We start from the raw sequence: 14,445 nt of genomic DNA on the forward strand, positions 1-14,445 counted from the left end.
TGTGGGAGGAGAAGAGACACACAAACAAAATAAATAAAATATACAGCATATTACATTTAATTAGTGCTAAGAGAAAAAAAAAGGTAAAGGGGATAATAAGGGGGGCATGGAGCGTAGGTACAATTCTACACAGAATGGACAGGGCAGGGTGCACTGAGGTGACATATGGAAAAGGCCTCAGCTTGTCTTGTCTGAGGGAAGTCATTTTCTCCAGGGGTAACAGCAAGCGCAAAGACCCTGAGGCAGGAACATGCTTGGTGTGTTCAGGGGAAACAACGGAAACCAGTGTGGTGGGGACAATGTGAGCAAGGCAGGGAGGAGTAGGCAGTAAAACCAGACGTAAGAGAAGCTGGGTCACAGGGTGTCTTGCAGGCCTTTGGCTTTTACTGAGTAGGATGGGAAGGCACTGGAGGGTTCTGAGCAGAGGAGTGGCTTGATCTGATTTTATTGGACAGGATTACTTTGGCTGCTAGGTGAAGAGGAGAATGAAACTGGTAAGCCATGAAATGCAAGTCAAAAAATAAAAAATATAAATGACCAATGAGAATTTTAAAAAGTCATTCCCATTTACTTACACAGAAATGACATAATAGTTCTGAGTTGGCAAAGGTTCACCCCACTCAAATAATCAATGTGGTGAAATGGGCACCTTTAAATGATGCTGGTGAAAATGTTGATTGCACAACCCTTTTTGAACATTACTTGACCTAGTAATCCCTCTTTTGGGGTTCAATTCTTGGGAAATGACTAGAGATGTACAGATTTACATATAAAAGAATGTTTGCAAATTACTCATAAGAAAAAAACTGGTTCAACAATGTTCAGTTATTAGCTTTTAATCATGATAAAACCACATGGTAGCCTATAAAATGAAGGAGGTTTTTTGAAGAATTTTTAATGATATGGGAAATTTTCATTGATATCATGTTTATCTATAAAGCAACAGCAAAATGTTTAGAGTGGTTGTCTCTGAGTAGTAGTATTTTCCTCTTAATTCCTCCATTTTCCAAATTCTCCTCAGTAAGCATGTATACTTTCATAATAAAGAAAAACAAATGATTTTTTTAATGGATTTGCTGGTAGAAAACTAAAATGTATAGACAAGTACAGCCGAGTTACCTGGAGAAAGGTAAGTGTGTTCTACAGTGATTTCTTCAGAGTGACCCAGGCAAGGTTGTCCTGGGAGTGATCTCCAGAGGCAAAAGGAAATCACCAATACTGAAGACGTTACCCTGATTTTATAAGTAACCTATTAAGGGCCTGGAAGAAAGTTTCTAGGGAGGGAGATGAGGAATGCAGCTTTGTATCATTAGCAGACTAGATACTTAGGCTAAAGCACTTTAAATCTCCTTCAAACCAAAGCTTCCTCCTCACAGACCAAGCAATTGTGTGTGAAAAGACAGTCTGGGCTTCAGAAAAGAACATTGTCATGAGTCAGAAGATACAATGAAGGCCCAGTTTTGAGCAAATCTCTAGTCTGTGATTTCTTCGTGATTCAGTTTCTTCATCAATAAAATCAAGACTATTACTACTAATCCGAGCATAACTTATAGCCATTTTACAAAGATGAAATGAGAAATAATAGCCAAAGTGCTTTACCATATTATGAAAATGCAATAATTCTAATTACTAGTAAAATGTTATTAAATAGTAATGATATTTGACTTAAAATGTATAGATACAATAAGCCTTAGCATTATTCCATTTTGTTGAATGAGGTATGCCCATTAGTAAACTGATATGTTATATACTCTGAATTCTGCACAACCAATTATGCAAACATCATTGGTGGATTTGTTTTTTGGTTTGGTTGCTCTCTTCTTTCTTCCTTTCTTTATTTTTTATTACATTTTAAAAATTTTTTTAATAATTATTTTTTATTTTTTATTTTAATTATTTTATTTATTTTATCTTCTTCTTTCTTTCTTTCTTCTTTTTCTCCTTTTTATTCTGAGCCGTGTGGATGACAGGCTCTTGGTGCTCCAGCCAGGCGTCAGGGCTGTACCTCTGAGGTGGGAGAGCCAAGTTTAGGACATTGGTCCACAAAACACCTCCCAGCTCCACGTAATATCAAACGGCGAAAATCTCCCAGAGATCTCCATCTCAACGTCAAGACCCAGCTTCACTCAATGACCAGCAACCTACAATGCTGTACACCCTATGCCAAACAGCTAGCAAGACAGGAACACAAACCCACCCATTAGCAGAGAGGCTGCCTAAAATCATAATAAGGTCACAGACACCCTTAAACACACCACCAGACATGGACCTGCCCATCAGAAAGACAAGATCCAGCCTCATCCACCAGAACACAGGCACTACTCCCCTCCACCAGGAAGCCTACACAACCCACTGAACCAACCTTAGCCACTGGGGGCAGACACCAAAAACAACGGGAACTACGAACCTGCAGCCTCTGAAAAGGAGACCCCAAACACAGTAAGTTAACCAAAATGAGAAGACAGAGAAACACACAGCAGATGAAGGAGCAAGGTAAAAACCCACCAGACGTAACAAATGAAGAGGAAATAGGCAGTCTACCTGAAAAAGAATTCAGAATAATGATAGTAAAGATGATCCAAAATCTTGGAAATAGAATGGAGAAAATACAAGAAATGTTTAACAAGGACCTAGAAGAACTAAAGAGCAAACAAACAGTGATGAACAACACAATAAATGAAATTAAAAATTCTCTAGAGGGTATCAACAGCAGAATAACTGAGGCAGAAGAATGGATAAGTGACCTGGAAGATAAAATAGTGGAAATAACTACAGCAGAGCAGGATAAAGAAAAAAAAATGAAAAGAATTGAGGACAGCCTCAGAGACCTCTGGGAGAACATTAAACACACCAACATTAGAATTATAGGGGTCCCAGAATAAGAAGAGAAAAAGAAAGGGACTGAGAAAATATTTGAAGAGATTATAGTTGAAAACTTCCCTAATATGGGAAAGGAAATAGTTAATCAAGTCCAGGAAGCACAGAGAGTACCATACAGGATAAATCCAAGGAGAAACATGCCAAGACACATATTAATCAAACTATCAAAAATTAAATACAAACAAAAAATAATAAAAGCAGCAAGGGAAAAACAACAAATAACATACAAGGGTATCCCCATAAGGTTAACAGTTGATCTTTCAGCAGAAACTCTGCAAGCAAGAAGGGAGTGGCAGGACATATTTAAAGTGATGAAGGGGAAAAACCTACAACCAAGATTACTTTACCCAGAAAGGATGTCATTCAGATTTGACGGAGAAATTAAAACCTTTACAGACAAGCAAAAGCTAAGAGAATTCAGCACCACCAAACCAGCTCTACAACAAATGCTAAAGGAACTTCTCTAGGCAGGAAACACAAGGCAAGGAAAAGACCTGCAATAACAAACCCAAAACAATTAAGAAAATGGTAATAGGAGCATACATATCAATAATTACCTTAAATGTAAATGCTCCAAACAAAAGACACAGACTGGCTGAATGGATACAAAAACAAGACCCATGTATATGCTGTCTACAACAGATCCACTTCAGACCTAGGGACACATACAGACTGAAAGTTAGGGGATGGAAAAAGATATTCCATGCAAATGGAAATCAAAAGAAAGCTGGAGTAGCAATTCTCATATCAGACAAAATAGACTTTAAAACAAAGACTATACAAGAGACAAAGAAGGACACTACATAATGATCAAGGGATCAATCCAAGAAGATATAACAACTGTAAATATTTATGCACCCAACATAGGAGCACCTCAATACATAAGGCCAATGCTAACAGCCATAAAAGGGGAAATGACAGTAACACAATCATAGTAGGGGACTTTAACACCCCACTTTCACCAATGGACAGATCATCCAAAATGAAAATAAATAAGGAAACACAAGCTTTAAATGATACATTAAACAAGATGGACTTAATTGATATTTATAGGACATTCCATCCAAAAACAACAGAATACACTTTCTTCTCAAGTGCTCATGGAACATTCTCCAGGATAGATCATATCTTGGGTCACAAATCAAGCTTTGGTATCTTTAAGAAAATTAAAATCGTAACAAGTATCTTTTCTGACCACAATGCTATGAGACTAGATATCAATTACAGGGAAAAAATCTGTAAAAAATACAAACACATGGAGGTTAAACAATGCACTACTTATTGACCAAGAGGTCACTGAAGAAATCAAAGAGGAAATCAAAAAATACCTAGAAACAAATGACAATGAACACACGATGACCCAAAACCTATGGAATGCAGCAAAAGCAGTTCTAAGAGGGAGGTTTACAGCAATACAATCTTACCTTAAGAAACAAGAAACATCTCAAATAAACAACCTAACCTTACACCTAAAGCAATTAGAGAAACAAGAACAAAAAAACCCTGAAGTTAGCAGAAGGAAAGAAATCATAAAGATCAGATCAGAAATAAATGAAAAAGAAATGAAGGAAACAATAGCAAAGATCAATAAAACTAAAAGCTGGTTCTTTGAGAAGATAAAATTGATAAACCATTAGCCAGACTCATCTAGAAAAAAAGAGAGAAGACTCAAATCAATAGAATTAGAAATGAAAAAGGAGAAGTAACTACTGACACTGCAGAAATACAAAGGATCATGAGAGATTACTACAAGCAACTATATGCCAATAAAATGGACAACCTGGAAGAAATGGACAAATTCTTAGAAATGCACAACCTTTCAAGACTGAACCAGGAAGAAATAGAAAATATGAACAGACCAATCACAAGTAATGAAATTGAAACTGTGATTAAAAATCTTCCAACAAACAAAAGCCCAGGACCAGATGGCTTCACAGGCGAATTCTATCAAACATTTAGAGAAGAGCTAACACCTATCCTTCTCAAACTCTTCCAAAATATTGCAGAGGGAGGAACACTCCCCAACTCATTCTACAAGGCCACCATCACCCTGATACCAAAACCAGACAAAGATGTCACAAAGAAAGAAAACTACAGGCCAATATGACTGATGAATATAGATGCAAAAATCCTCAACAAGATACTAGCAAACAGAATCCAGCAGCACGTTAAGAGGATCATACACCATGATCAAGTGGGTTTTATCCCAGGAATGCAAGGATTCTTCAATATACGCAAATCAATCAATGTGATACACCATATTAACAAATTGAAGGAGAAAAACCATATGATCATCTCAATAGATGCAGAGAAAGCTTTAGAGAAAATTCAACACCCACTTATGACAAAATCCCTCCAGAAAGGAGGCATAGAGGGAACTTACCTCAACATAATAAAGGCCATATTTGACAAACCCACAGCCAACATCATCCTCAATGGTGAAAAACTGAAACCATTTCCACTAAGATCAGGAACAAGACAAGGCTGCCCACTCTCACCACTATTATTCAACATAGTTTTGGAAGTTTTAGCCACAGCAATCAGAGAAGAACAAGAAATAAAAGGAATCCAAATCGGAAAAGAAGAAGTAAAGCTGTCACTGTTTGCAGATGACATGATACTATACATAGAGAATCCTAAAGATGCTACCAGAAAACTACTAGAGTTAATCAATGAATTTGGTAAAGTAGCAGGATACAAAATTAATGCACAGAAATCTCTTGCATTCCTATACACTAATGATGAAAAATCTGAAAGTGAAATTAAGAAAACACTCCCATTTACCACTGCAACAAAAAGAATGAAATATCACGGAATAAACCTACCAAAGGAGACAAAAGACCTGTATGCAGAAAATTATAAGACACTGATGAAAGAAATTAAAGATGATACAAATAGATGGAGAGATATACCATGTTCTTGGATTGGAAGAATCAATAGTGTGAAAATGACTATACTACCCAAAGCAATCTACAGATTCAATGCAATCCCTATCAAACTACCACTGGCATTTTTCACAGAACTAGAACAAAAAAATCTCACAATTTGTATGGAAACACAAAAGACCACGAATAGCCAAAGCAATCTTGAGAAAGAAAAACAGAGCTGGAGGAATCAGGCTCCCTGACTTCAGACGATATTACAAAGCTACAGTAATCAAGACAGTATGGTACTGGCACAAAAACAGAAATATAGATCAATGGAACAGGATAGAAAGCCCAGAGATAAACCCACGCACATGTGGTCACCTTATCTTTGATAAAGGAGGCAAGAATATACAGTGGAGAAAAGACAGCCTCTTCAATATGTGGCGCTGGGAAAACTGGACAGCTGCATGTAAAAGAATGAAATTAGAACACTCCCTAACACCATACACAAAAATAAACTCAAAATGGATTCAAGACCTAAATGTAAGACCGGACACTATAAAACTCTTAGAGGAAAACATAGGCAGAACACTCCATGACATAAATCACAGCAAGATCCTTTTTGACCCACCTCCTAGAGAAATGGAAATACAAACAAAAATAAACAAATGGGACCTAATGAAACTTAAAAGCTTTTGCCCAGCAAAGGAAACCATAAACAAGAGGAAAAAACAACCCTCAGAATGGGAGAAAATATTTGCAAATGAAGCAACTGACAAACGATTAATCTCCAAAATTTACAAGCAGCTCATGCAGCTCAATATCAAAAAAACGAACAACCCAATCCAAAAATGGGCAGAAGACCTAAATAGACATTTCTCCAAAGAAGATATACAGATTGCCAACAAACACATGAAAGAATGCTCAACATCATTAATCATTAGAGAAATGCAAATCAAAACTACAATGAGATATCATCTCACACCGGTCAGAATGGCCATCATCAAAAACTCTAGAAACAATAAATGCCGGAGAGGGTGTGGAGGAAAGGGAACACTCTTGCACTGTTGGTGGGAATGTAAATTGATACAGCCACTATGGAGAACAGTATGGAGGTTCCTTAAAAAACTACAAATAGAACTACCATACGACCCAGCAATCCCACTACTGGGCATATACCCTGAGAAAACCATAGTTCAAAAAGAGTCATGTACCAAAATGTTCATTGCAGCTCTATTTACAATAGCCAGGACATGGAAGCAACCTAAATGTCCATCGACAGATGAATGGATAAAGAAGATGTGGCACATATATACAATGGAATATTACTTAGCCATAAAAAGAAATGAAATGGAGGTATTTGTAATGAGGTGGATGGAGTTAGAGTCTGTCATACAGAGTGAAGTAAGTCAGAAAGAGAAAAACAAATACCATATGCTAACACATATATATGGAATCTAAAAAAAAACAATGGTCATGAAGAACCGAGGGGCAAGACGGGAATAAACATGCAGACCGACTAGAGAATGGACTTGAGGATATGGCGAGGGGGAAGGGTAAGCTGGGACAAAATGAGAGAGTGGCATGGACATATATACACTACCAAATGTAAAACAGATAGCTAGTGAGAAGCAGCCGCATAACACAGGGAGATCAGCTCAGTGCTTTGTGACCACCTAGAGGGGTGGGATAGGGAGGGTGGGAGGGAGGGAGACGCAAGAGGGAAGAGATATGGGGATATATGTATAACTGATTCACTTTGTTATACAGCAGAAACTAACACACCATTGTAAAGCAATTATACTCCAATAAAGATGTTAAAAAAAATTATGCAAACATTACATTTTATATAACCACATTTTAGATAACAACAGAATATCTCAGGAGGAAAAACAATTATCTGTACTTACATTCCTTGTCCATGCTAAGCGGTCTGTGTTATAACCCATCATGTTCATGAGACAGGTCACAAATAAGTTCCACTCTGAGTGATAACTGGGTCCTCCCGGAGCACTGTGGACACTGTACCACTTGACAAGCATCTGAACAGCTACTTCTTTTGGCAGGATAAATTTAATTGCTTGCAAACAAGTTTGTACTATTGAAAGCAAAGATTAATTTTAGTATGCTTCCTATGCATGCATTTCTTTTCCCCTTTTACTAAGAACATTTTTTAATTACTACTATATAAAGGCCAAGTACTATGAAAAAAGAACTGCCATTAAAGAGCCAATGGGATGCAAATCTGACCTAGCCAATCAACTGACACTGAATTTAACAGGGCTTGCGAGAGGTCTCAGGGCAGCTTTCTGATCATTAATTTTGGATCAGAAATAGAGTAACCAAAGAGCTGAGATTACCTAAGACAGAACTGATTGACATCCATGGCCCTGACAGTTATTAACAGTTCCCCATTTCACTCTCAAAAATGTCCTAGTTTGGACAATAAGTTAAAGGCCATTCTAACAAAAACACACAATTTCCACATTAATAAATTCATATAAAATATTGCTTCAATACTTCAGTAAATATGTAATAATCAATATATACCTCCTCAAATAGCAATGCTTACCTAGCATTAAAATATGTTCTGAATGATTGAACATTCTGGTTAACCAAAGCTTTATAACTTTTCATTATTTCTGACAGCATTGTTTCTAAAATGTTTTACATGCTCTCTGATCAATCAATACCATGTAAACTATAACTTTCTTAATGACTCAGTATCATTAGTATGACTATCACTTACAGTGCTACACTGTCATACAGCGACCCCCTCAGGGTGGCAAGGGCTACTGCTATAAAGAGGCCTGGGTCTGCTTTTAGTAGGAAATGGCCCCAAACTGCAATGCTTTCGTATCCTCCCATAATCTCTTTAGAGGATTCTTTTCTTCCCTTCCCACTGGCACTGTCACCGGGGCCCATCCTCAGCAGCATATGCTTTTTCTCATCAATTTGCTATGTGTGTGCATACACAGCAAAGGTTGGAATCAAATGAAACCAATGTTAGAAAACCTAATAGTCAAGTTTGTCATGATTGAATCCAAAATAAGTGTAAACCAGATACTGCCTGAGGGGCTGAGGAAAGCTTTATAAGTAAACTACAAAAACTTACGTGCATGAACTATGTGACTTCTATTTGCTCGTGAGAGAGCAAGATTTTTTCTTTTTTTAATTAACCTGTTATTTGTTTTTATGTACTTTGGTTAGGCTTATACTTCTTGAGATCACTGGCTAAATACCTTTCAGAAAAGCAAGGCATCTCCATACGAACTCAGAATATCATTTACTACACCAATGAAAGATACTTCCTAAAACGCAAAAGTCATTCTAGCCCACTTACCAAATTCCAGAATTCACACAATCTGCCAACGCTCTGCTCTGGCAGTTAGACTTTGAAACTAATAGATGTCCTAAATTTTCTTATATCATACAAGCTTTCTTTTCTTAATTTACATTTGTTGGCAAATCTTTTCAATTCCACAGTTTTCTTTACTATTCTATGTTCAAAATATTCTTCACCTAGTACTTTCCAAATTGCATTTCAGTAATAATTCAAGCAGACTGCAATTTTATCAAAATACTCCTGAGTGTATTTTTACTATAATGTTAAGTTTTATTCAGTTAAAGGCAATTATGTTAATTTTCAATGTATCTAACAATTGAGAGATATATTTTTGGATTAAAAACCATCAATATGCCGAAAACTATTTTAGTTGCTTGGGCTTCCTTGTTTTTGAGATTTTCTTGCAAGAGGCATGTCCATACACTGTAATCTCACTGCATGGCTTCTTTTTCATAAGAAATCTCACAGAAGCAGAACTAGCACACACTTCACGGGTTCCCCCAGCCTTAGAGCACACATGGAGCAGACAGCACAAAATGCCCCCCAGCTCTTTTTTATAGCTTCTCAGCACAGTAAAAAACTCCATCTCATGGCTTCAAAAACAGCAAAAAATTTTAAAATCCCAATTATTCATGTAAATCAGCAATTACTCCAAATCTTTTAAATCAAACTAAGAACACACAAAAGTGAGGTTTGATTCTTAATCGTACCTAATTCAGAGGTGGCAATTTCAGGAATAGTGATCCTAACCATGGAGCCATTACTCAGTTCCTAGGGAAAAGAATGGAAACAAATAAGAGCGAGTAAATAGAATCTGTGCATTCTAAGTCTCTGAATGTCTTAAAAATAGCTGATGCTTTACAAGACTGTCAAACAAAAATGCAATAAAATAAATGAAAAACAAGCAATATTTTTCAAACAGAACTGAATACTTTGAAGTTTTAGAAACAATCAATGTACTTATTTGTAAAACATTTACACAAATTCTTGTCTTTAATAAAGTGTCTAATTTTCATATAGACACTTGAGTCACCATCACCAAAAAAAAGAGGCTCACTTTTAATAGAAAGACAAAAACCATGCCCGTATAAAATTCAACTGATTGAACAAGCTTTGTTTTCAATACATTTTTTCATAATACATGAACTTCAGAAAAGTTGGGCGGAGCTTCTTTAAAGTAAAATAGGGCAAAAAAATGACACATAAGCGATTTTAAAAATCACAAGAAACATTTGTTTCCATTTTTCACAAAATTCTGCATTCTGACAAACTTTAAATAACAGCCACAATTCTTGGAAAGTTGCCTAACCTTTTTTTTTTTTTTGCCTAACCTTTTAAAAATAAATATGCATACTTACTAGCGTTACCCTGTTATGGACAGGGTCTCTTATAGAATGAATGTAAGTTCCAAGCTGTTGGAAAGTACAATCCTCATTATAGAGAGAATCATGAAGCTTTGAAGAATCCCTTAGTTCTGGAACTGGGGACAACAGAACAGCCTGGAAAAAGTCATAAATACAACACATGTGAAGCATGTTTTGAGAAATTAAGGTTAAAGAAACTATGTATCTTTTTTGCATATGGCCTAGCAATTGTACATAATGATTTAAAACCATTCTGCTCTAATCATGACTAAGTACCTTGTAGCAGACCAAGGTCCTCACCAAAAGCAACTAGAAAAAGTCGATAAAAATAGCACATCTGATGGACAGCACTACAAAGCTGTGGAGACTACCGGGACTTGAGGGACCAAGATCAGGAGAGGAAGAAAGGAATCGGAAGGAGGTGGCCCCAGAGTCTTACAGCACTTGGGATCTAATTGGTCTATCTGCAATCCCAAGATTAACCTATCTAAAACACAAACCCTAACATTCTTAACTCCATGCTCAAAAACCTATAATGCCCTGGAGACTGCATTCGGAATAAAAACCTTTTCATCCTTTCTTTTTCAAGAGCATGTTAGGAAGACAGTGTAAATCCTAGCTCTACCACTTATTAGCTGTATGTTGTTAGACCAGTAACCTCCTTGTACCTCTCTATGTGCCCATTTGTAAAACAAGGATTAATATTTTCCTAATAAAGTTGTTTTAAGGGATTAAATGAGTTAATACATATAAAACACTCAGAACAGTGTCTAGTACATAGATAACACTAGAAAAAAGGTTATTATTATCCCACCCCCTGCCCTGCCTCACCCAAGAGACTACGTGTACTTTTATAAGCATTCATTCATTCCACAGACTTGCTGAGTCTTCACTTGTATGCTGGGAGATGGAGATACAAATATGTGTTAAAATGCTCTGCACTGTCCTGCCTCCACGCGCACACCCATGCAATTCCGCTTACCCCAAAACCCCCTTCCATCTACAGACATCCTACTTACCCTCTAGGTCCAAACCAAGGTAGACACGTCTCTGGAAGAGGAGCCTTTGATTCCACCACATCATCCCATCAGAATGTATCTTCCTATCAGTGAATCTCCTATGGTGCTCTCTGTTCCTCCTAAGTCTTAAAAGTCTACCTATCTTAAATTATAATCTCTTAAAACAGACAGTACATCTGTTCCACCCAAGTAAATTGTGAGATCCCTAGATGAAAAAGAATGCATCACTTTCCTCACTGCAGCACCTTCAAAAAGTACCTTACACATCAGAAGGGAAGTCAATGTATGTTTACTGAATCATCTGTGTTTGAAAACATACACATTCTACAAGCATTAGCCAAACTTCCAATTCTGTCACCATTAAAACAGAAAAAAGTTAACCATGGAAAGAACTAATATTTGACCAAACTTCTTTAAAACACTATTAATTTTTGACAACACCTACTCCGTCTTACCTCATCCAGGGATCCAAGCAGCTTACTCAGAGGGTTAGGAGTACTAACGCTGTCAAGCGGGGTGCTGGGCCGAGGCATCGTGTTCGACATTGTCAGGGAGGGAGCTGGCAGCCCAGGAATAAAAACCTTTCCCACCTTTAAGCAATACAAAAATGTGGAAAAAAATTAGCTTTAATGTTTTTGTTGTTGTTGTTGTTGTTTTGGCCACGCCACACGGCTTATAGGATCTTAGTTCCCCGACCAGGGATTGAACCCTGCAGTGGAAGCTCAGAGTCCTAACTACTGGACCACCAGGGAATTCCCTACTGTATCATGTTCTTAAATGAAACGTTAAGGCATGTAAGCATATATTTCTTTAGATATTTCAAAGTCTATGATCACCAAACACAACTAAAAAACAAAGAGAATTAAAATTTTAATAATGTATCAAACTCTACCTACCAACTACGAATATCTTGGCATAAATTCTTAGTCTGATTCCTTCTTTTCATAACTAAGGACTTTTCTGGGGGCAGGAAACAGGCGGAATGTTAATATAGTCAAGACACTATACAAAATTCACGTATACTATGCATTTTTCTACCTCATTGGTGGTAAAGGCAGCAGAGACACTAAGCTTTCAGAGGCTATAAGCATCGATCTTGTTAAGTATTTTCCTGGCAGAGAGAAAGACATCAATTACTTCTTGGGAGCCAAAAAATTTAGGCTGAAGCGATACTCAAGAAATTAAATCCAACCTAATTCAAACCATACTCTCTAGCTCACAATCTGTCTTCTGTCATAAACTTTCAAATACCTCTTCCTCAAAAAAAATTTACATCAACTCTACATTGACCTTAAAACAATGAGCCAACAATCCATGCTAACCACTCCTTCCTTTTAGCTACCCACAGGGTTCTCAGGAAAAACACAACAGAAATTCACACCCACACAGGCTGAAAACTCTTGATAAGACTAAAAGGAGATACTCAGAACTAAAGTGGAATTTTGACAATATACATATTTATGTCAATATACTACCCGAAAGCTAATAAATTACAGACGTTGCCCAAATAAAATCCTTAGGATTAAAAAACAAAAATGACAGGAGAACTAGTATATATAAAGTTTTTGTGAAACTGACCAACAGTGAGTGACCCATGTGTGAAACTGACCAACAATGACACAGTAAAAGATCTGAGAACTAAACAATGATCTGTAACACCATTCGGTTCTCAAACTGCCCTCTAGGTAATGTGGAAGTTGAGGCAGACCACAATCTCATTACAGGAGCAGACAGGAAAAAAGACCCAATCAGGAAAGGAATAGCTAGAAAACTTTTAGACAATGACCAACCTACTCCAGACAAACACGATAGGAAAATACTGCACCCCACCCCTCGGCCCTGTGAGCAAAGGCCAAGTGGGAGCCTGGACTTCCATTATCACCTGGCTGTAATGAGGCACCAATCTGGGAAAAACAAAAACAAAAAGCTAACAGTACTTTGGGTTAGCAAGATTGTAAAGAAACTTCGAGAGCTCTCCTTGATGCAACCTACACTTTGGAAAACAATGTGTCACCATGCGGCTAAGTTGAATATGCATATATTCTAAAGGCTAGGAGATATATATTTTTTAAAAATTTTTAAGCATTGTTTATTAGAGGAAACAGCAAAACAGCCCTAGTGGCTGGTAAAGTTCTCGTATAATCATACAATGGAAAACTAGGTAACAGTGCGTGAGTCAACAACTGCTACACGTCAACACAAATAAATCTAAAAATAATATAATGTTGAGCAAAAGAAGTCAGAAAAGAGTATGTGGTATGTTTTCTTTATATGAAAATTCAAAAACAAGGAAAACTAAACAATTTACTCATCAGTGATACATACATAACTGCAAAAACTAGTAATAAAAACAAGGGACTGATTTATTCCAAGTAAGGATCTCTGGGGGATGAGGATACAATGAGGAAAGAAAATCCAAGAGACTGTAAATATATGGCAACATCCTATTTCTTAACCTGGGCAGTGGTTATATGAATGTTCACTTCATTATCCTTCAAACTATGTGTATTTAAATTTCATAATTTAAATTTGTAAACTTTACATTATTCCGTATGTAAAGTTCACAACTGTTTAAAAAGACACAGACAACATATATATTATACATTTAATACAATGAAACTTTACTAAAATTTTGAGACTTAAGAAAGCTACCCACAAATCAATTTCAAAACTATATTCTTTATAAAACTTCAATTAACTTTTTTCTTTTTTTAAAAATTATCTATATTCATTAAAGTTTCCCCAACTGCCCTGTTTTCATAGTGCCAATCCATCTAATGACAGTGAGTCCTAGACCTCCAAATAAGGCCCAAACTAAATTGAAGACTTCATTGTCAACTCTTACAAGAATCTTCTGCCAAATTCTATAGACAGGAGGTAACAAATTTTAAATATCAAACTAAAGTAATATTAAAAAATAATAATTAAGGAAGTAGTCCTACTAAAAGCATGAAATGCTATTTATTACT

At 36.6% G+C, this 14,445-nt stretch overlaps 1 protein-coding gene across 7 annotated transcripts in view; it reads right to left on the bottom strand.

The window, feature by feature from the left end:
* Positions 1 to 14,445, bottom strand: part of ANAPC1 (anaphase promoting complex subunit 1) — a 98,047-nt gene that overhangs the window by 61,784 nt on the left and 21,818 nt on the right. For all 7 annotated transcript variants that reach the window (XR_014254059.1, XM_082426754.1, XM_082426755.1 and 4 more), the window contains exons 14-17: positions 11,932 to 12,066; positions 10,452 to 10,592; positions 9,804 to 9,864; positions 7,658 to 7,845 (exon numbers count right to left, since the gene is read on the bottom strand). Coding sequence is in view for 6 of the 7 variants with exons in the window: in XM_082426754.1 (XP_082282880.1) it covers positions 7,658 to 7,845; positions 9,804 to 9,864; positions 10,452 to 10,592; positions 11,932 to 12,066 (525 nt within the window). In the remaining variant the exon portion in view is untranslated. The remainder of the gene's footprint in view (positions 1 to 7,657; positions 7,846 to 9,803; positions 9,865 to 10,451; positions 10,593 to 11,931; positions 12,067 to 14,445) is intronic.

This window comes from Balaenoptera physalus, assembly GCF_965194825.1.
Source record: "Balaenoptera physalus genome assembly, chromosome: 15".
NCBI lineage: Eukaryota > Metazoa > Chordata > Mammalia > Artiodactyla > Balaenopteridae > Balaenoptera > Balaenoptera physalus.